The 21,194-nt window shown below is 34.0% G+C and overlaps 1 protein-coding gene across 3 annotated transcripts in view; it reads left to right on the top strand.

Annotated features, from left to right (window-relative positions):
- Positions 1-21,194, top strand: part of LOC118263718 (uncharacterized) — a 110,299-nt gene that overhangs the window by 46,203 nt on the left and 42,902 nt on the right. For all 3 annotated transcript variants that reach the window (XM_035575871.2, XM_035575870.2, XM_035575872.2), the window contains exon 2: positions 3,915-4,185. In XM_035575871.2, the coding sequence (XP_035431764.1) occupies positions 4,107-4,185 (79 nt within the window). In that variant the 5' untranslated portion in view covers positions 3,915-4,106. The remainder of the gene's footprint in view (positions 1-3,914; positions 4,186-21,194) is intronic.

Genomic DNA, 21,194 nt, shown 5'->3' on the forward strand with positions numbered 1-21,194 from the left:
TCTACGGTTTGTTTTTATTTTTGAAGGATAGGTCATAAAACCAAGAAAGGATGAATAAATTAAATTTCGAAAACTAGTTTAACAAATCTGAAAGGCTATATCAGAAACTTTATTCAATTTTGTTATATGTAGAAAAATACACTACATATCATAGTAATTTTTCTTTATCGAAACCTCACAATCACAATGTTCTAGCGTTAAACAATTCCAACCCATTTAGTTCGAATTCAGCAATTCTGATATCATCTACCAGCAAACGACCAGTGTCATTACCTACAATAGTGTTGATAACGCTAAAAGCTCCTACAGGCCTTACTAGTTTTAATGTTCTCTAAATTGTCCCTGTTTAACCGCTGGGAATAAACTCCAACGTGCCACGTCACAAACAACTTTTGAGAATTATTCCGGTGCAAGGATTTGCTTTATGACGCAAACTTTTCTACTTTGTCCGGTCTCATGCATTCTTAGTGTTGTTCACATCTTGACTTCTACAAGCTGAGGCAGTGCTTATGCACCATGTCTTACTCTTGGCACGGAATGTTCTGGTTATAAATCAGAATTATTATTTCAAAATTTCCTTTGTATGAGAAAGATTTCTGTTTCCTTCATGCACTTTGAACCCACTATTTTCTTTGAAATATGCTGTTTCTAGTTTGGTTTGTGACTAATCAGTTTGAAATGTATGTTTCATATTTAATATTTAATGGTTGGCTTTTCCGTCTAGGTTTTAGTTATGTATCGTTTTTAAATTGTATTGATCAATACATGAAACAACCTGTATTTGTATTGTTTCCAATCTGTTTATAAATTCTTTTTCATTTTCCAGTACTTCATTCTGTTTGTACGAAGCCATCAAAGTATCTACTGTTTTACTTTCATCGAGTAATCACATGTATCACATTACATTTGTTGGGAAACGTTTTGAAGTATCGCGTAAAATCGTTTTTATTGTCAATACAAGACTCATTTTTATAGCCCGTTTATGAGGGCTCGAGTGAAGAATGGATACATCTATGGAAGGATGTTGGCGATTTTGTATTTATTGTTGATAAAATTTCATTATATTGTTATAGGGAAAATTATTACGGAGGTATTTTCATTTTTTACGCACGTGTAAGTCGAGATAATAGGCGAGATTTAGTCGATTTTGTATAAATAACACATTCTCTGTTGATTATTTACACATATACGTAGTAGCAACATTTAATCAATGTATAAGTGTTCATTGTGGAAAAAACCATATTTCTACTATTGTTGGAATTACGTCAGCACTATTCAAGGACTAGGTTTGACGAGAGACCTATTTAAAAATATCTAAATCAATCACCAATATAAATATACGCCTACATTTACCCGTAGGCGATAAACTAAGTCTAGTATTGATTCTCTTTTGTCATTTCAAATTATTCCATTCTATATTATATTGTGGCCTTCGACAAACTTTATTTGGTTTTAAAAAAATATATTTTTCTTATTTATATTAAAGTCACGTTTGTCATACTTTTCACAAAGAACATTATACATTCGGCTTTGATTACGATGTGTGAACATAATTCAATTTGCAGTACCCATTTTCTTTTGATATTTTTATATATTTGGCAACATTAGAGTTGGCATTAAGTAAGGCAGGCCCCGAAGTGAAGGGAATCTTGTTTTGTCAGCATTAACATTAAGACAAATTGGAAAAAAGATTGTAGGCCGAAGAAATGATAGGATTTGGCTGTCTCTTTGAGTAATCACAAGCTCCCTTTTATTTCCTTTTTCCAGAATTATTTTTATTACTTCATTAGGATTAGATAAATTGCGAACTTGTTTTTTTAGAAAACACAGCCTTAGTTTTCTGCTTAAGTATAATTAAAACTAAAAGAAATTCTTCCTAGCTCGCCGACAGATGTGTTTCTACTTGAAAGTTTATTTATTTAGAAAATGGAAGGAAAACAAAATCATTCAGTTCGTTAACCCTTGAAACACAGGTGCACTCTCGAAAGTGCCCATTCCAGTACGTTTCCACTTCATTAGCGACAACTAAAACAGTGCAAACGGAACGTAAGAAACCTTGTATAGGTGACAGCGACAAAGAACGGACATAGGTAGCACAGTCCCATTGCTGTGGTACATAAAGAGCTGGGACACAATACAATTTCTGCCTCGGACGCCTTCCAACAATACACGTCGTCCTTTTCAGGTCACTTCCAGTTGTAACATGTTCAACAAATAATTATGCTTCGTGTATTGTGTGAAAAACCGTTTGTATAACACGGCCCGGTAAACGAGTTTATTGAATGTTGGAAATCGTAATTTGTTTTTTTTTATTATTATTTATTTATTTGTTTGTTTACGTTTTCGGATTGTGGGTGTTTTGTGCTTAAGAATCGATGAGTGGATCTTTGTTGTATTTATTTAATTTGAAAAGAATTTTCTTTATTCATTGTTTTGAGTATTTTTGTTGAACATTTAAATCAAGTATCTCTGTGAGTTATTTTAGGCTGAAGACTCTCAAAGTTTCATACATCTTATTTATGTTCCTCATATAATTTGTATTCAGCTATTTTGTTGTATGGCTTTCAGAGCGTTGCTATATAACTTTATTGATATTTGATGTGTATAGTAAAACTAGTCTGTACACAAAATGGCGGAACAACAATGTCGGCTGGCCTTTCTATTGACCCAAAACTGTGTCATGAAAACCCACTCATAAATATTTTTTATGATGCACAGCCCTGTATTGGGTTTTGATGTTACTATGTATAGTGGAAACATATCTTTATTTTATAACTCTGAAAAAAATTGTCAACCTGAGAAAATAAGCTTAAGACAAGTTCCAACTAATTTCTTCCCAAGAGAATATAAATGAAGGTATACCAAGTGTGAAGAATAAAAATTCAGAGGTTTATATCAGTGTTTATTTTTAACCGACTTCAAAAAAGGAGGTTCTCAATTTGACCTGTATGTATGCATGTTTGTGCGCTATTATCTGCTGTTTCGCTCAACTGATTTTGATGCGGTTTCCAGCATGGTATTTTTCAGACTTAGGAGAAGGATTTAGGGACCTGATTACTGGACTGAAAAAAATTGCAGGTGGTAAAGGATATTAAAGGAAGATCCCCTTAATTTAAAAACAGGCTTTATTTAGTCAATGTTACTCACAAGTTCTCAATTGAAATTATAGAAAAAAATCCTATTTAACTACTCGTACTATTACCTGTCCTGTACTATTGATTATTTCAATTTGATTACACTATAAATAACCAATGTCCACCTACTCATACACATGTATAATTGTTATAAACTATAATAATTAGTTTGGTACTTATAAGGTCAGGAAACACTATAAAGTACCAATTTAAAATAAACCTTGGAACGTGAGTTAAGAAGCAAGTGTGTAGAAACTGTTATTAAAATAACTTGGTGAACCCTTGCTTGCTTATGAAGTCCTACACATTCCCCAGCAAATAGGTGGCTGTTTTGTAATGTAATTAGGTTCTAACATATTTTATGTGAGAGCGTGTAGTTTCAGAATTGTTGGTTATAATCTAGGAGGATGAGAGTGTTAGAAGCTCAGCTATTTAATTTTATATTTAATTAAAATAATCAGTACACTTAGTATGAGTTTGCTTTACGTTGAACGAAAACGAAATGAGAACGCGTTCGGGGCTCTAATTGGCCGAAACGAATGAACCAACCAATCAATCGGGGCGCAGAATGAGCTCTCGTTTCGTTTTCGTTCAATGTAAAACGAACTCGTACTAAGGGTACTGGTGTATGAAATAACAATTTTGAACCTGTTTCACCATACTTAAATCAACAAATTATAAACATCAAATTCTAACCAAATATATTTCAAGTCTAGAAAGCACCAAAAACTTTGCATTTTCTTGGAATAAAATTTTAAAATGAATGCTCTTTCTTTCCAGATGTAACCGCAACGCTTCGCAGCCGAAACGTCGGAAGACAAATTCTCCTCAGAAGAACGATGTCGATTAAAAAGTCGGACGTTATACAAAGAACGATGAGTGTGCTGAGGGGTTTTTAGTGAGAAATTGTGAAAAATAGAAAGAGTGAAGATGTCGGTAAAAGCGAGCGTTGGTTAAACAAAAAGGGTAAAAATGGCCTTCAAAGGATTCTGTGGCGAAGTGATCGGGTTTTTCCTGGCTGTGGGTTTTTGCATCATATGTCCGGAATATGGTAAGTCTAGTTTCTAGGTAGAAATTTCGGTTGAAAATTTTTCAAAGCGGATTATCTAAAGACCATTGTTTATAGTTCTAGTGAATAAGTTGAATAGATTTTATTCCCGGTGTTTCATGAAATATTACTTTTATACCATAGGAATCAGATTAAGAGTACAGTTAAGTTTTCGTATACGTTTTTCATTGGAAAACAATGTTTTCCAAAGGATTGTTCTACTAAGCTCAATGGATAAAATCATCAAATAATAGAACATTTTGTCTTGCAATTGCATTTTCTGAGATCTTGAACTGAATAGCATATGTTTACACTATCTTCATAAAACACAAAACCGACTTAACAAATCAGAAAACCACACTTCACCAACATTCTGAGAAGCTTATACAAATCAAAACAAATCTTTATCCCTTGAAAAGTATTCAAAAGGCCTTTGAATGCTTTGCTCTAGATCAAAAATGTAAGAGTATTAAGGCCTTCATGTCATATCCTTTATTTCCGGGTGTGCCCGCACATGTCCAACCGTTGTCATGCCGAACAAAAGCAGTGTCATGTTCTTGGGCCGCATCAACTTTGTATCTTTCAACCTTCGTGGCAAACAGAGCGTCTAATTCTTTTGAAGTCGCCTGATGGTTCGAGATTGAAGCCACGGGTTTAGTTTTGTAAGATTAACGTTTTATGTTTGATGGGTGGCTCTGGCTACGTGATGTGTTCCTTAGTTTGTGTTTTACATAACTGTGTTTTTTTTTTTTGTTGAATTGTGTTTGAGGTTGTTGTTTACTTGGACGTTACTTTGATCAATAACGTCGTTTGGATTGTCATGTCTGTCTATCATTCTATTCAACTGTCTACTTACAAATAGGTAACAATCACAGAGCGTCATTTAGTAATAAAGCTTTTTTACTTTTCATCACAACTTTATATTATAAAAATGGATCGCTAAATATGTTGCTAAATGCAAATATCAAGAGCAGCTAAACCGATTTTACTGACTATATTTTATTAGGTTAATTAATACTAAGAGAGACGGTTCTTATATGAAAAAAAAAATCTAAACAAAGTTCGCACGGTCTGCTAGTACGAAATACAATTCTTTTTAAGTCCATTTTATTTAGCAGTAAGCAGTTTATCAACAGTCTCTTATTGTTTTTTCTATAAATCGGGTCAGTATGTACTCAGACTGCCCAAAAATAGCGCAGCGTATTGATCAAAATCGCTCCTAACGACATCAGAGCGATGTTTGTATAGTTTAACCTTTAGTGCGTCATAATCCCGTACGAGTAGTTTAGTTTTCTACAATTTACGTGTTCCAAACCATTAACCAACTTTGCTTAATTATTCATGTGTTCACAAAACTTAATAGCATACTGCCTGGTCCCGCTCCGCCCTCGGCACAGGTAACTGCTTATGTAATTTGTTTTAGTAAAATGGTTTTTCGTTAAAATTGTATCTGATTTTCATCAGCTTTAAGCGAAATTAGGATTTTCAATGTGAAAGCCATATTTGTGCTGGGATTATACGAAAGATTTTAAAATGAATACCCGAGTATAAAAGTAAAATAACACCTAAATAACATCGTGGATAGGATCAAACAATTTCCTAAAAATGTACGAGTATACAGTTTCAAAACTTCCTACACACCAATCAAGGTTCGGCACGCATTAGCTACCACACACAAACATACCGATGACCGTCCCAAAATTAACAATAAACTTTCAAATATGGCCTTCTCACATTCCTACATCCACGGACTCTAACCGCCATCGCAAAATTGTTGCCGAACCCAATTATCGTGGTTCGAGACCGAATTTCGGCGAGGCCAAGTTCCCAAGTTTTACTAACAAATTTACCTAACCGAGACAATACTAGTTTCGTACAAATTCTAGTGGGGAACATTTCAAAACTACTCGAAACAGGTATGCGGTTATTGAGTAAATAAATACTCTTTTACGGTATACGGTTCCGAGTGCTGGGAAAATATTTTTTGCTATTTCTTGTTTGTGTAGCAATACGTTTAGACCAAATTGGAAAGGGTTCTAGATGAGAAATGTAAAAATTTATGAAAGAGTACCCTACACTACACCTGTGTGTTTTATTAGTTTGTACGTATACAAATATGGAGTCTATTTACGTAAACATTTCGTGTTTTTACTTAAAAATATTAATATACTACGTAATCAATGATCCAGAATAGATTTCTTTAACTAGTATTATTAATTAGAGATCACTCAGAACCACCTACATCCAGAAAATGTGGAACAAGATGATACAACTGAAAATTTTGGAAAAATCCTAAGCGCTTGTTTCACCACCTTCATATAAGTGCCCGATAAACTTATATGACAGATAGTCCATACAAATTACGTTCTTAATTCAAAGTTATCTGATACATAGCGGCTATCCAGATATTGTGAAACAAGTCCTTAAATTGATATAAATTACTGACAGGTTAGACACCTTTGATAAATAGAAAAATGGTACTTATTCTAGGAATCGTCACAAATGAAGCGTTTATTCGTTTATGTATATTGTATACCTAAGTAGGTAGGTATATATTATTATCTACCTATACGTGAAATTGTAAATCAATGAATAGAAATTTTGAGTCTTTGTGTAGATAGAAGAATTATATTTTCTTTGTAAGAACATTGAACCTAGCTCTTAGAAATCAGTAGGCGCGCTGTCAACGTAAATGAACCGAATAAAAATAAAATATCGTTCAATAGGTATTCGTAAAAGAAAATTCGAGTACCTACTTACATATTTCCAAAGCTACGTGAGTGTATAATTGGACTAAACGAAGTTTTTGTGGTGTAATATGAAATACTTAGAATGTCACGTTTCGTTGTTGAGGTTTATTACCAGCTTTTTCTTCATATGCCAGTTAGTACCAAATATCATAAGTCATCTTGCACAACTTATGGGAACTGTGACCTTTGTTTCCCCTGTTAAAATTTTTCATGTTGTACAGAGGTATGTACAACATGAAAAATTTAATCGTCAAAGTCAAGTCAAAGGCCTTTATTCTATGGGGGTCGGTTGAAACTACAAAGTGATTTACAAGAATACCAGCGTAATCAGAAACGAATTTAAAGCAAGTAGGTATTAAACAGTAATTGATACTTTGTAATTTTCTCTCTTTCTAAAACAAAAATTGACATAATTGTATACAGAATAATTGTTAAATAAAAAACTTAACCGCCTTCAATTTTCTTTACCGCATTCCTTTTTTAAAGTTACGTAATATCCGTAAAACCTTCTCCTAAGTCTGAAAAATACTATACTGAAAACCGCATCAAAATCGGTTCAACTAAACAAAAATACACACATACACAAATACAGGTCAAACTGAAAACCTCCTTTTTTTGAAGCCGATTAAAACAAAATCTCCAAAACTCTAGAGACATTACAACATCAAGACGCAATTTTCCATTTGACAGTCCAAATAAGTTTCCGTCGCATCACTTCAGATCGCCATTAACTTACCCATCATTAAATAGAGCAAATTGTTCAGAGATTTTCTTTTTAGGGGTCTGATCCCAAAGAGTAACTCAACGGTAACCTTTTTCAGTAATGGCGTCTTTACCATTCACTTTTCGTCTGATGTCTATGTAGGTATATGCTTTTATGTAGCTACATTATTTTATCTTTATAGAAACGGTCATCAAAATGTGAATTCAGGTGCTCAAAATATATGAATACCTAGTTGTATTGTATTTTTTAACTAAATCCACGCCAATCTCATGTAATCAATCATAATATGAAAGCAATATTTATCGTACTGCGCCCAATTGTATGCCTAAACTTTCCCTTCCTATGAGGAATTGACAAGGCCGGTAACGCCCTTGTACCTCATTTTCTTTTTTGCCCATATCAGGATTTCTCCTATATCGTGGGTATGGTTATAAACATACAATTTCACATGCACATGACACCCAGATCCGAAAAAACTATTTGTGGATCACACAAAGAGTTGCTCCGTGGGTCCCAGGCCCAGTCACCGCCCCAACCGTACAGTTCCTATTTTTGCGCGTGTTCAGGAGCGACGCTGATTGCTTATCATCAGGGGATCCTTTTGTTCATTTGCCTCCTCTCCTATAAAATATCTCAGTGCGGATTCTATCTTCAGTATTTACCAATCCCATTAACACAATGCAACTAAATGCTTCTATTATATAATAAGCGAAAAGATAATTATGTCAACCATAATTTCTCGTTATGCAAGTTCGAAGTTACTCCTATTCTAGGCACTTATTAACCGCATGTGTTCTAAACGCTATCCAACTTGTGCAATTATACCTGTTACCTGACTCTAAGTCTATTATCTCAGACTTCATTTCGACTTGAGAACTCGAAATGTTTGTACGTGCTCAAGACTACTAATTGCACTAAAATATCCATGTATTTTAGTTTATTTTGTATGACTCGTACACAAGGGTATATTGTATAATGTTGTTATTCGCTGAAGAAGTGGAGACGTTTACGTTAATTGGAGTTGGTGCTTACTCAATTAGGTACCACTATTCCTAGAATAATATAGGACGAGTCTAAGACTGCTTTTCCACCAGAGATGTGTTATGTAGATAGCTACATAACACAGCTCTACGCTTTGCTACGAAGATGTAATAGCTAAGCTCTAAAACTCTGTGACCGTTTCCACCATACTAAGCTATGTAGCTGTGCGAGTAAGATGCGCAGCTCAAGTTTCCGATGTATAGGATTCTCGTGCGCTTTACTTTACACAGCGCTCTGGTTTCGATTATTTTAAACGTAAAGCAAACTCATATTATGGTTACTAAGATGGTTTAGGGGTGATTGATGAAAATGATTATAAGTATCACACCCTTAATAGTATTGGTAAACTTTAAAAACATTTTACACTTGAATATCGACCTTAATACGATATACTCAGCAGTTGTGATTACTTAGTTAACGAGGCATAAAACAACTCATAAAGAAATTATAATTAAAGAACACAATATAAATATTTATTTCCATGCCAGTTCAATTGTTGCCCGAAGTCTACTCAAGTAGAATAACTAATATTTCTTTATTGTTTCCACAAGCCAAACGATTTTCAATCTTAAAAGTAGAGGTATAAGAATCATTACTCTAATTTCAAGAATTTTCTGCAGTAGAAACTCTGCTTGCAGTTACAAATGCTTTTCCCGGTTTCGCACGTGACTCAATTATGAATAACGGTTTTTGCTGAGTTATGTTTTCTTTTTGAGAAAATAATTAAAAAGTTACCTCGTCGTCTCATTGCTTGAGAGATCGATACTGCGACTGTAGAATATACGGTTTGAATTGTTTATAGGTCATCAACGTAGTAAAAAGATAGAGAAAATTAAAACATAAATAACTTTTTTACCGTCACGCATTATCAGCACTTACTCGTAATGTCACGGTACGATGTACACCCACTTTTAACCATTCGTATTATAAGTTCCATGTATTGCCATACACCGGACACATTTTCAGGATACGTACTGATTGAGAAATTATCGAAAAACTGAAAAACGTCCAGCAATACTTTGCCCAACCTGGGAATTAAACCCGAGACCTTTGACTTTAAGAATTGACAGTGACTTTGACTTAGACCTGGCGCGACAGTCGCACTTGCGATTATTAGACCAACGAGGTAACCAAAAATGTGATAGCCACAAAAATCTTGATCTAAATTTCAAACAAACTGAGTAAAATCAATACTTATAATGGCAGACCATCTCAACAAATTGCCTATAAAAATATGATATCTTGTCAAAATATTACTTCGGATTGAGATCAGCAAAAAATATTTCAGCTATTGCTAGGGTTAGTAACGGCTATGTCTGTTTTGATAGGCTAGACCGTCTTTCCAGACCTAAAACTTCTAGAAAAAATGGATAAGAGTTAGTACTTCAGTCATTTGAGGATCTGTACAATTATTTCTTTATTTTATTTTAGCAGCTACCGTTAGCTGTCATCGTGCCTACGGCGCGCCATAATTCGGAACAACATCGTGCTGGAGCCGAACAGTAATCGTTTTTATAAGTGTGTTATGACTTTCAAAGCACATTTTAAAACGTATGTATTACAATTAACACTATTTTAAATTCATTAGACATTAGAGTAATGAGTTCAAAGTAACATTTTGGTTACAGCACAACAATTAAGGCCAAGTTGTATTTCAAATAGAAAAGTAAGTACAATAAAATATCCTGAATAAGCATTTAAAACGAAATGGGCATAAAATAGTTATTTCATTTGTAGAATCTAGACCGAATAAAACATTTAATTACCTAGTTTATTAAGTGCTTAAAATTAAGGTTTTCGTTAACGTTTGCGTGACACAGTTTTTATTGTTTAAACTTCGGTTTAAATTAAAATCTAAGTAACAAAATTATTAATTACAAAGTAGTTTTTACATCACGAATCATAGCGCAAAATTTACTTCAGAATTTATTGTATTTTTTATGGTATAAGCCGGTAAACGAGCAGATGGATAACCTGATGGTAAATACAAGTGCGTTGCCGACCGGGGCCAGTGACCAACGGTAAAGGAAAATATCGTCATTTCTAATTTTAACCTTTTCCGTGTGTGAAAAGGGATTTGTTCAGCGTTGTACAATAAATGGGTAGGACCCTTCTTTGTTAGATAGTTTTGAAAATTCTCGTATTCGAATCATCGTTTCATTGTCTAAACACCGAAATGTTCATTTTATCTGTTATTAAGAACAATACCAAAAAATCACAAGTACTAGATTGAAAGGAAAAATATTTAACAATATTTCTTTCTATACCAAAGTTGAGAAGTAACAAAAGTAACTGGAAATTTTCCACCGACATTTGTATGTATTCTTGGGGCGTGAAGTTCGCGAGGCGACGACAGCCGAGGAATAAAGTTGTAAATAAAATATTACATTATTTGACCGCATCGCATTCAGGATTGTAGAGGGAAAGGGGAGGTTTGCAGTTGACATATTAACTTGTAAATAAACAATGTACCGAAACAGTATCATAAACATTTTTATTGTGTTTTGCATAAATATGAACACGTCTTACGTTTAGTGTGAGTATTTGCGTGAATATTTTTAGAAAGCTCGTAAAAGAGAACAGTTTTAATCTTGCGATTTTTCTGCAAAAAGCAAGAGCATGTAAATATTTGTTTCACGTCAATATTTCTAGTTCTATAAAATTATTACAATTCAAATAAACTCATTCTAAAGAGGATGATGCTGTTGGCTTTTTTATGGTTTAAGCCGGTATACGAGCAGATTGATCACCTGATGGTAAGCAATCGCTGCCGCTCATGGACACCCGAAACAATATAAAGGTTATTAAAGAATCGGCGATTAGGAAGATTGAGAAGGGGGTCTCTGGTCCTGTGTATTGTTACCACCGTACAAAAAAAAGTAATTCACAAATCCAATAAATGCCTATGAATGCACCCCACTTTTAAGTAGTCAGTCGTGCGTCATAATTCTTCTTATTGTTCATTTATGATGACAAAAAAGGTCTTTTCCCAACCGATTATACGAAATAATACTTTCTAGAAACTTACTTACTTTCTTTTTTATCTTTCTATTAATTTCAAGCCCATTAGTACTTATTAAAGTGTCTAGACTACTAAAATTGGTCCTTGTCTTAAACTAAGCATTAAACTATTATATAAAATATAATAAAACTAACAATAATGGCGAAGTCAAGTAGACAGGAGTTTGATATTTTAATATTAACGACTCATTTCAAGAGAGGATAAGCTGATCTTGACGCATTTAATTTTCGGTGAATAGACTAAGTCTAATTAAAAAAAGCTTCTGTTTTATCTCTTAATACGCTTACCACAATCGTCTAGTTCATGTAAAATATTAGAACTTAGAATTTCATAATTGGAGTCATATTTTTTCCGCCGAAAGGTTAGGAAGCGATGCATTGTAACACTTATTTCTTACCACTAATGTTATAAAGCTTATGTAATAAGGCGCACCCTTTGCCGTAATATATCTAGTACAATTCCAGGTAGATCATAATAATTTATTAATAATATCTTGGAATTAGGGTGCCTTTTCCACCAGAAATGTGCTATTTAGCTATCTATCTATAGTAGAGAAGCAGTCCATAGCACGCATCTTTCCATATAAAAACATAGCTTAGCTGAGTCCGTTTCCACCAAAGCTATGCTATGTACCAATTAATATGATTGGTGAAAGCCAAACGCATCCACAGCAACGTAGCATAACACATATCTGGTGGAAGATCAACCTTAATTAGCCCACACCATTACAAAAAACCGAATAACACTTTGGTCGACTTAAGTATAAATTATTGCACTCGAAACCCCTTGCTCTTGCTTTGTGTTCATACAACTCTCACAAAGAATGTATAACTTCAGTAACGCAGCCTGTATAACAACTATTTATTTTCATATCGTTGTTGGTATTTTTAAATAACATCTAAGATAATTTAACCTGATACTATCTACACTCATAAAGACAGATTAATAAAACCTGCTACTGGTTCTAACGTAACAAGCTGACGCAAATTATGCACAGTATAGTAACCTTTCATAAAACCAGGGCATTATGGAAGTACGTGGGTTCAGCCCGTGTCCAGGCTCGTGAATTTATGATGTAAACGTTCATAGTAATAATTATGTATAAGTTATTGGTTATAATGTGTATGAGATTTAGTTTAGATTATGTGTATAGAGTTGTTTATACACACATATATATAGAGGTGTTTCACGCACCTCTGTTGTTATTTAAATATAATCATGTAGCTATTATTTTTCTTTTCTTTTCATATAAAGGACACTTTTCATGGTCGCAAAAAGGAACCTAATATGTATTTTTCTAATGCATTATATACTACTTTAAATGCGACAGTGTGTGTTGTTTGTTGGTCTTTCTTTTACGTCTTAATGCTGAAGATTGACATAGGTTCTATTTTGACCTTTTAACACGCGTGTGAAATCGCAGTTAATAGTCTCAAAATAAAGAAATATTTGAAATGTCAATAAAGGTCATTGGATTCATTATTTATGTCCATATCAACAATAGTTCATCGACCTTCAAAAAGCGATTGAAATAAAAAACGCTTTGAAGTTTATATTGGTTTTAAAAAGAACTAAAAAAAAACGTGACACCTTATCTACCATCTTTTAAAAATAGAAAATAACCGTTCAAATCGCACACATATAAATATTTTCATCCGTATAATTTTCAACACGAACTTTCCACAAACACATACACACATGTATATAACGAAATAATTGCGAGGAAATTCATCAAAAGCTAGCACAAAGTTTGTACAATGAAAATATCTTTTACATACATTAAAGCGGGAACAATAGTCGAAAACATAATTACAACTGTAACACAAATTAGTTTTTCAGGCTTTGTATAAAATTGTTTAAATAATTACGTATTCAGACCAAGAGCGGTCATTTCGCAGTATACATTCGTTCTAAGTAAACTGTTTTCATATGTTAAGTGTAACAAAACAAAGAGTGTAATTGTTTTAGTACAATTAAGTAGCTAGATGTTTTAGTTCTGTGCTCGAATAACAGAGGGCGTGTATTTAGGTTTTAAATATTCAACGACGTAACGTGCACTGGTGACTTGAGTTGGACGAGGCGTTAGTTGTGGAAAATATGAAACGCAGTGAGTGGGATTACTGAGTGTAAAGTGTCATAGTATTTTTCGATGAATATGCAAAGCGAAATATGGAAAGTAACAAGTAAGCAAGCCTAATGTAAGACTTCGATTTTGATATAGCAAGTTTTATTATGCTAAACATCTATCATAGTCCGGTCAATATACGATATTGAAATATCAAAAATTCCGACAGAGCTGAATTTTGGTACAGACCTTTATTTTACTATAAAGATAAAAATATTAAAAGTCCCCATCTATCCCATATGTGCTTCAAAAGTTATTCGGGGTCAAAGGTCAAGATTTTAGGTTTTTTGAGTTTTTCTCAAAAACCGTAAGTTTTTTGAAAAAATACCTCAGACCAAATTTGTAGATCTCAAAATTCTCTACAAAATGGTCCTTATAAGTTTTTCTATAAGTATTACCGTTTCTAAGATAGATTCGTGTGTCCCCACACACATTTTTCCACTTTGGAAGCGTCTAACTTTCAAACGATTGATTTTGACGAAAAGTGGTTTTAGAAACCTTAATGTCTTTTTTAAAGACCTATCCATAGACACCCATCACGGATATGTAAGCTGAAAAAAAGCCTTTTTTTTTAATCAGTTCCATGTATGGAGTGCCCCCCTTTACTTTTTAAATTTATAAATTTTTATTCAAAATTCGAATAGCGGTTACCGAAATACACCATCTTACAAAGTTTTAACTATGTAGGCCCAACAGTTTCGGAAATAAATGTCTGTCCGTCCGTCCGTCCGTCCGTCCGTCCGTCCGTCCGTCCGTCCGTATGTCACAGCCTGTTGGGCCACGAAACTGTTGGGCCTACATAGTTGAAACTTTGTAAGATGGTGTATTTCGGTAACCGCTATTCGAATTTTGAATAAAAATTTATAAATTTAAAAAGTAAAGGGGGCACTCCATACATGGAACTGATCAAAAAAAATTTTTTTTCAGCTTACATATCCGTGATGGGTGTCTATGGATAGGTCTTTAAAAAAGACATTAAGGTTTCTAAAACCACTTTTCGTCAAAATCAATCGTTTGAAAGTTAGACGCTTCCAAAGTGGAAAAATGTGTGTGGGGACACACGAATCTATCTTAGAAACGGTAATACTTATAGAAAAACTTATAAGGACCATTTTGTAGAGAATTTTGAGATCTACAAATTTGGTCTGAGGTATTTTTTTAAAAAAACTTACGGTTTTTGAGAAAACTCAAAAAACCTAAAATCTTGACCTTTGACCCCAAATAACTTTTGAAGCACATATGGGATCGATGGGGACTTTTAAATTTTTAATCTTTATAGTAAAATAAAGGTCTGTACCAAAATTCAGTTCTGTCGGAATTTTTGTTCTTTCATTACTGTTTTCAGGTCTAAATTGACCGGACTATCAATACTTCTGATTGTGTTTAACAACGTCACAGATTTTTTTTCTATTATTCTCGTATACGTAGCCAGTGTTGATGTCAAATCTCGAAAATAGCTGAACCGATTATTGTTAGGAGAAAGTTCTTCTGGAAGAAAAAAATCAACATATGCAGAGTAATTTCCAAGGCAAAACAACGTTCGCGGGGTACGCTAGTACACTAATAAAGCTCAATAATGTTTTTCACAATATGTTTTTCGTAATTCAAAGTGCTCTTCAAAACATCATAACTGCATAAAACCTGATAACTTTAACCAACTACACATAAAAGCATACGAAACTTTTAATGATAAAAACAAAAACTAACTCTATTGTTTTAGTAACAAAAGCTGTATTTCAGTAACATGTTTGCTTGCTTGAAGGCTTGTTTGCTATACAAAAAGTGTCAGTGTCTACCAAGCTCGCTGACACTTGAACAATTAATCAATAACACAAGTCTTTGTGTGTATTCAAACGATGTCTCGTGACTTTGGTTTGTGTCTAATTGGTTTATCGACCTTAGTTCATTGACTACTTCAAATATACACTCTATGTATATAACACGTCGGTTCATTATTGTGTGAAAACTAAGCTCTACATTATGAGCTTATTAATGACTGTATTAATACCTATATAAGACAAACTACAAGCATACATTTCTGAAGACGTATCATATTAAAAAAGTATTCAATAGTCAGAATCGAAAACATAACCGTGAAAGTCATGTTCTTTACTTACAAAAATAAACAAAGATGTAATAGACAGACAGACAGAGCTTTATTTATATGTCCTTCAACACGTTACTAGCAAAAATCCTAGGCATAAACTTTCCCGACCTGGAGCTGCGAAATACCTAATAGGTTTACCGGGGCTCCGGCTCAAAGAACAGGAGTAGCAAAGGGATGGTTTTTAGTCAGTATGAGTCTGACACTACCTCTCGCCTCGCTCAAGGCGGGAGAAGTTATTGGACAATCTGCCCTCCTTAAAAAGACATAATCCTTACGGTGTCGCTTATTTAAACCATATCACACTCGATCCTTGGTTGTTAATTAGCTACGGATCCGTTCTAGAATTTTAACTCGACAAACCAATTCAATTCCTCTTGCGCCATTTGTTTTTAAATCACAGCTTGTTCGGCAGTAAATTTTTCACGCACAAATCCTCTGTAAGAGAAATTTATTTCCTAAAAAATCTTCTAAATCTCTTTATACTCTAAAAGTTGCAACTACGCCTAAAGTTACAATTTTTTTAGTGTAATCTATCTATGTAAGTCCAGTCTTACCACGAAATAATACGCCTTATACTAAAGTTGTTTGTGTATCAGGCTTGGCTGGTACAGCCAATTTTACCTTTTATTGATCCTCTTTGAACCCTCAGTGACACACACATGCCTCAGCCTTCGCTAAGGTGTAAAAATTATAATTAGAATATCGCTCGTCGATATAACATAATTTAAAACCAATAAGGGGTTGACGATGAATGTTTCGTCTCTTTTACTCTTAGCGGTTTAAAGGTCGAGTTAGAGTGAGCACGCTGTATACAGAACTTATGTTGTAAGCCTAATACAATTTGATTTATCTAAATCCAATTCGGAGACTTACAAACAGGTCATGACACAATGGGTTTTAGTATCAAAAAAATCTATAGGTACAACACAACGTCACGTCTTTATAGGCATAGGTGCCATTGTATAATACACACCCGCTTTTCACCATTTAATTTTGTGTTATAAGGGCACGGGCACCATACACTGGGCACGACTCCGTGCTACTACTGTGAAATTTTCGAAAAACCGAAAATGCTACACTTTGTTCGATCTGGGAACCGAACCCGAGATGCTTTGTCCAGCAGTTACACTTTCCACTATCCGACCAACGAGGCAGTTCTATAGAGTAATAAGAACAATAGCTCATATTAGTTTCCAACTAAAAGTAACTACACCTTTATAAAAAAAAGTTATTCACATAAATGTCTACTTATTCATAGTTTTTTCTATACAATACTTTTATTACACCAATACAATCAAGTCAACAATATTTTAGTCATTGCGTGTGTCACACCAATAATAATCCAATACCAAATGTTTGCTCAGATAAGCTGACATCGGGCACTAACCACCATGAACCCGATAAAAGCATTAGAATCGAAATGGTGTTCGTATATAATACGATATACGAAACAGAAATTAAAAATAAACGGTTCTCATTGTGTAACATGTTTTGTCCTAATGTCGGAAAATGTTTTGATTTTGGTTTGTAGTGTAGCTATACAACACGTTGTAAGTACACACAGCCTTTTCAAGTTATCAACCTGAATTTGTTTACTACGATTAGCTCACTAAAGGCCTTGGTCGAAACCTCTATACCGAAGCTTGAAGGTGGCTTGGGAGATTAGTTTCGTTGACAACCATTTAGATGATACTGCATCCGAGAGAGGTGAGAGGGAGTGTCAAACTCCACCACAGAAATCTACCCTGTTCCTACTCCTGCTTTTCGAGCCGGAGCCCCGGTAAACCTACTAGGTAGTCCACACCTCCGGATATCACTTGGTTGCATTTTTAGTATTTACTCAAGCCCAAAAAATATATTTTATTACTAAATCCATAGAAAGTATGTATGATGATTCTCACATGTCATGTCACATAATGAATAAAAACATGAGTGTTACTTGCCACCATCTCTAAGCTTGATTTACGATCCAAACTTAGTGGCCAAACGATAAATCGATTCTTCAAATACCAAGTCTCGGTGGGAACCGATCGAGCTATCGCCAAAAGTTCCACAAATCGTAGTTCTTCAATCGACTCAGGACTTCACGAAAGCGATATTAGGACCAAAATCCGGAGTCGGAAAATTCTTTCGGGTATAAAATTTCCTTCTTTACCCCTAGTATAGGTGGGATTATGGATCCCTGTGGGAGTTGCCCATTCCTCGGATCGGGCACGTGCAGTGCTCTCAAAGCGTCCGGGATCACTTCGTAAGCTCTGTCTGAAAAATTAAAAGAAAACTACGTACGTCTTTGTTATATTCCGAGGGAATTTTGTACAAAGAATTGTTCAGGGAGCTCATCAAATAAAGGGGGAATTTTGTTTGTGATTTTATCGATACGATACGACCCGTTGTCGTACGTTACGTTTGTTATAAAGGATTTGAGAGGTTCTTTGTAAAGAACTAGATATCTGTTACAAAACTACGGATCTACTTGTAAAACTACATATATACGTAGACGCAATATGTTTAGGTCATTCGTTTGATTTCATCGATAAACATAAAAAATCTCTAGAAACTACTCAATAAAACAACTTATAGCCGCATTTATACAACATATTTTTCGTTTTTTTTTTTTTGTTATTGATCCAAATTAATAAAGGCCTAAAGACACTGATATTAATACAATGTCGTATGCGCTAATGAAAGAAGTCTAAAGAGTAGTCAAAATCTTTACAACGAGCATTATTTGAACACTTGAGTAAGAATAGTAGTAGTAATTTCCCTAATAGAAATATTGTATTTAAGACGAATGTCTTCATAAATCAAGTAAGATGTATTGTACCGCAGCCAATTCTGTAGTCGACAAATCGATCCTTCTAAGATAAGCTATTAACTACAGAATAAGGAAATTGGTTTGTGGTGTCCGTGGACGGACAGTATAATAGAATAAAATATATTGGAATATAATTTGGACTACTGGTTGGCTTTAATATAGAAAGGACTTCTATATAATGTAAGTTTAGAAACTCTCAAGTAGAATATTAGTAATTTATGTGGTATATCGACAATTAATATTATGTATTGCTTAACCAAATGAAACTGTAATAGTGTAATGTTCATTGTAATTTATGAGTAATATTGTAGTATTATATTGAGTCTTATAAAATTTCAAGTATAATCTGATTCTAAAATTTCTAGTACTGTTAGCCAATGTTTATTTGCACCTCAAATTAGGCAATAAGCTGGTTTTTGTTACAGCATGAAATTAACAAAATAACCGCGAAAGGCTTAGCGTACCATGTGCACAAACAAGTCTGATATACCTACCTTTTTTGTGAGTCGAAAATTATCCATTGTCTTCTCCCGCCTAGGGTGAGACGAGAGACAGTGACTCTTACTGACTAAAAACCACCCCGTTCCTGCTCCCTTCCTTTTCTTCATAAGTTGATATATCAGATTTTTCTCCTGCGACCAACAATTCGATGATTAACCGAGGCTTCCTCTTAACATTTATTGATGTATCTATGTGTCTCAAGCTGCCTACTTACCAAGCTTGGAAGGGAAAGCCCCCCATTTTAGGAGAACGATCTCTGATCAGCAGTATTCCGACTAATGAAGTCACATTTTGTATTTCTGCAACATCTACATTTTGTATCATTTATTCACATGGCACTACAAAATAAGATTGGCTCGTTAGTGAAAAAGTAATTGGACCGTTCTCTAGGGTCGATGTAGACACAGTAATTATGTAATGTCCCTTGAGACAGATTTATGTTAAAATACGGCATCCACACGCAACTGTGACTATTATAGCAACATTTGATTATATGAGCAGGGTAGATGACCTTTGTCTATTTTGGTAATTCAATGTTGCTTGAAGTCTTCATTGCACAACTAGATAGAGAAAGCTAAGGTTTTATACAAGCACTTTTAAAGGCGTTATTGGTTTGCCCTGTTCAAGGACAATGTTATATGGAGCTGCGGACTACCTAGCTGGTTTACCGGGGCTCCGGCTCGAAGTGCAGGAGTAAGAATGGGGTGATTTTTATTTAGTAAGAGTCTGACATTCCCTGTTGTGTCGCCCGGAAAATTCATTACATAAAAATTAAATAAAAGACAACGTTCTATCTTTTTAGAGCAATAAGGAAGTATTATTAACGTAATTGCCTCCACAAACAAAACAAAATAAATCCATTCATTTCAAATAGCCTAATCCAATATTTATCGGCTTTCACCTAATCATATTACATTTTAGTTCAAACCACCAGTCATATCTATGTAATCAGTTCACACTGAAACTTCACGAGTAGGTACTAGTAACATAATAATATTAACTCGAAACTAATTTATAAAACCAATACAGACCGTCCAAAACTAATATCAAAACCATCTCTTTGTAATGAGATCCAAAACTTTTCAAATTACGGAATAATAATTCAGAATTATTGTCCGCGTTGTTTTAACTTTAATGCTTGAAAGTGCTTCTAAATTGCTTCAGAATTTAATTGTTTTAACAAACGTTTAATAAAAATAGCTAAATTACTTTTAAATGTTCTGTATTATGTTTATTTTGTTGTGTAATAGCATTGCCTGTTATTACGTGCCTTTTTGATGGGAGTATTGTAAAGTCGAGGTCTTTACCTCAATAAGGTAGATGACTCATTTTTATAATAATGTTTATCTTGTAGATTAGAACATTAGTCACGTATTTTTTTCTTACAGAAACAAATATTTTTGACGATATATTAATTTGAACTATCGCGTGACGTCATTGTTGGGTATGTTTATTACGTAGACGTATTTGCTGTCACTCCTAAACTTTGATTCGTTTTATCTAAGTATTGTTATCTTATAAGACAAAATAAAAAATATGTGTCTAATATTTCTTCATTACCTAACCGACGGACTAACTAGATTTTTAATTTTCATGCCCCCGTCATCATCCCTATTCTAGAGGTTTCGTAAATATTACTGAGTTATTTTAACTTACATTGTATGTTGTGGGTTGATGTCATTGATCTATACATATAATAAAATCGTAGAAAAGTGCTGTCTGTACATTGAAAATAAAAATAAAAAAAATAGCAGGGGTTATTGTTATGTCGATGTCGAACCCAAAAATGTAATTAACTTTTTTTTTTTTCTGTTTGTCTGTTTGTCTGTTTGTCTGTTTGTCTGTTTGTCTGTTTGTCTGTTTGTCTGTTTGTCTGTTTGTCTGTTTGTCTGTTTGTCTGTTTGTCTGTTCGTCTGTGCGCGCTAAT

The sequence above is a fragment of the Spodoptera frugiperda genome, chromosome 27 (genome assembly GCF_023101765.2).
Source record: "Spodoptera frugiperda isolate SF20-4 chromosome 27, AGI-APGP_CSIRO_Sfru_2.0, whole genome shotgun sequence".
Taxonomy (NCBI): Eukaryota; Metazoa; Arthropoda; class Insecta; order Lepidoptera; family Noctuidae; genus Spodoptera; species Spodoptera frugiperda.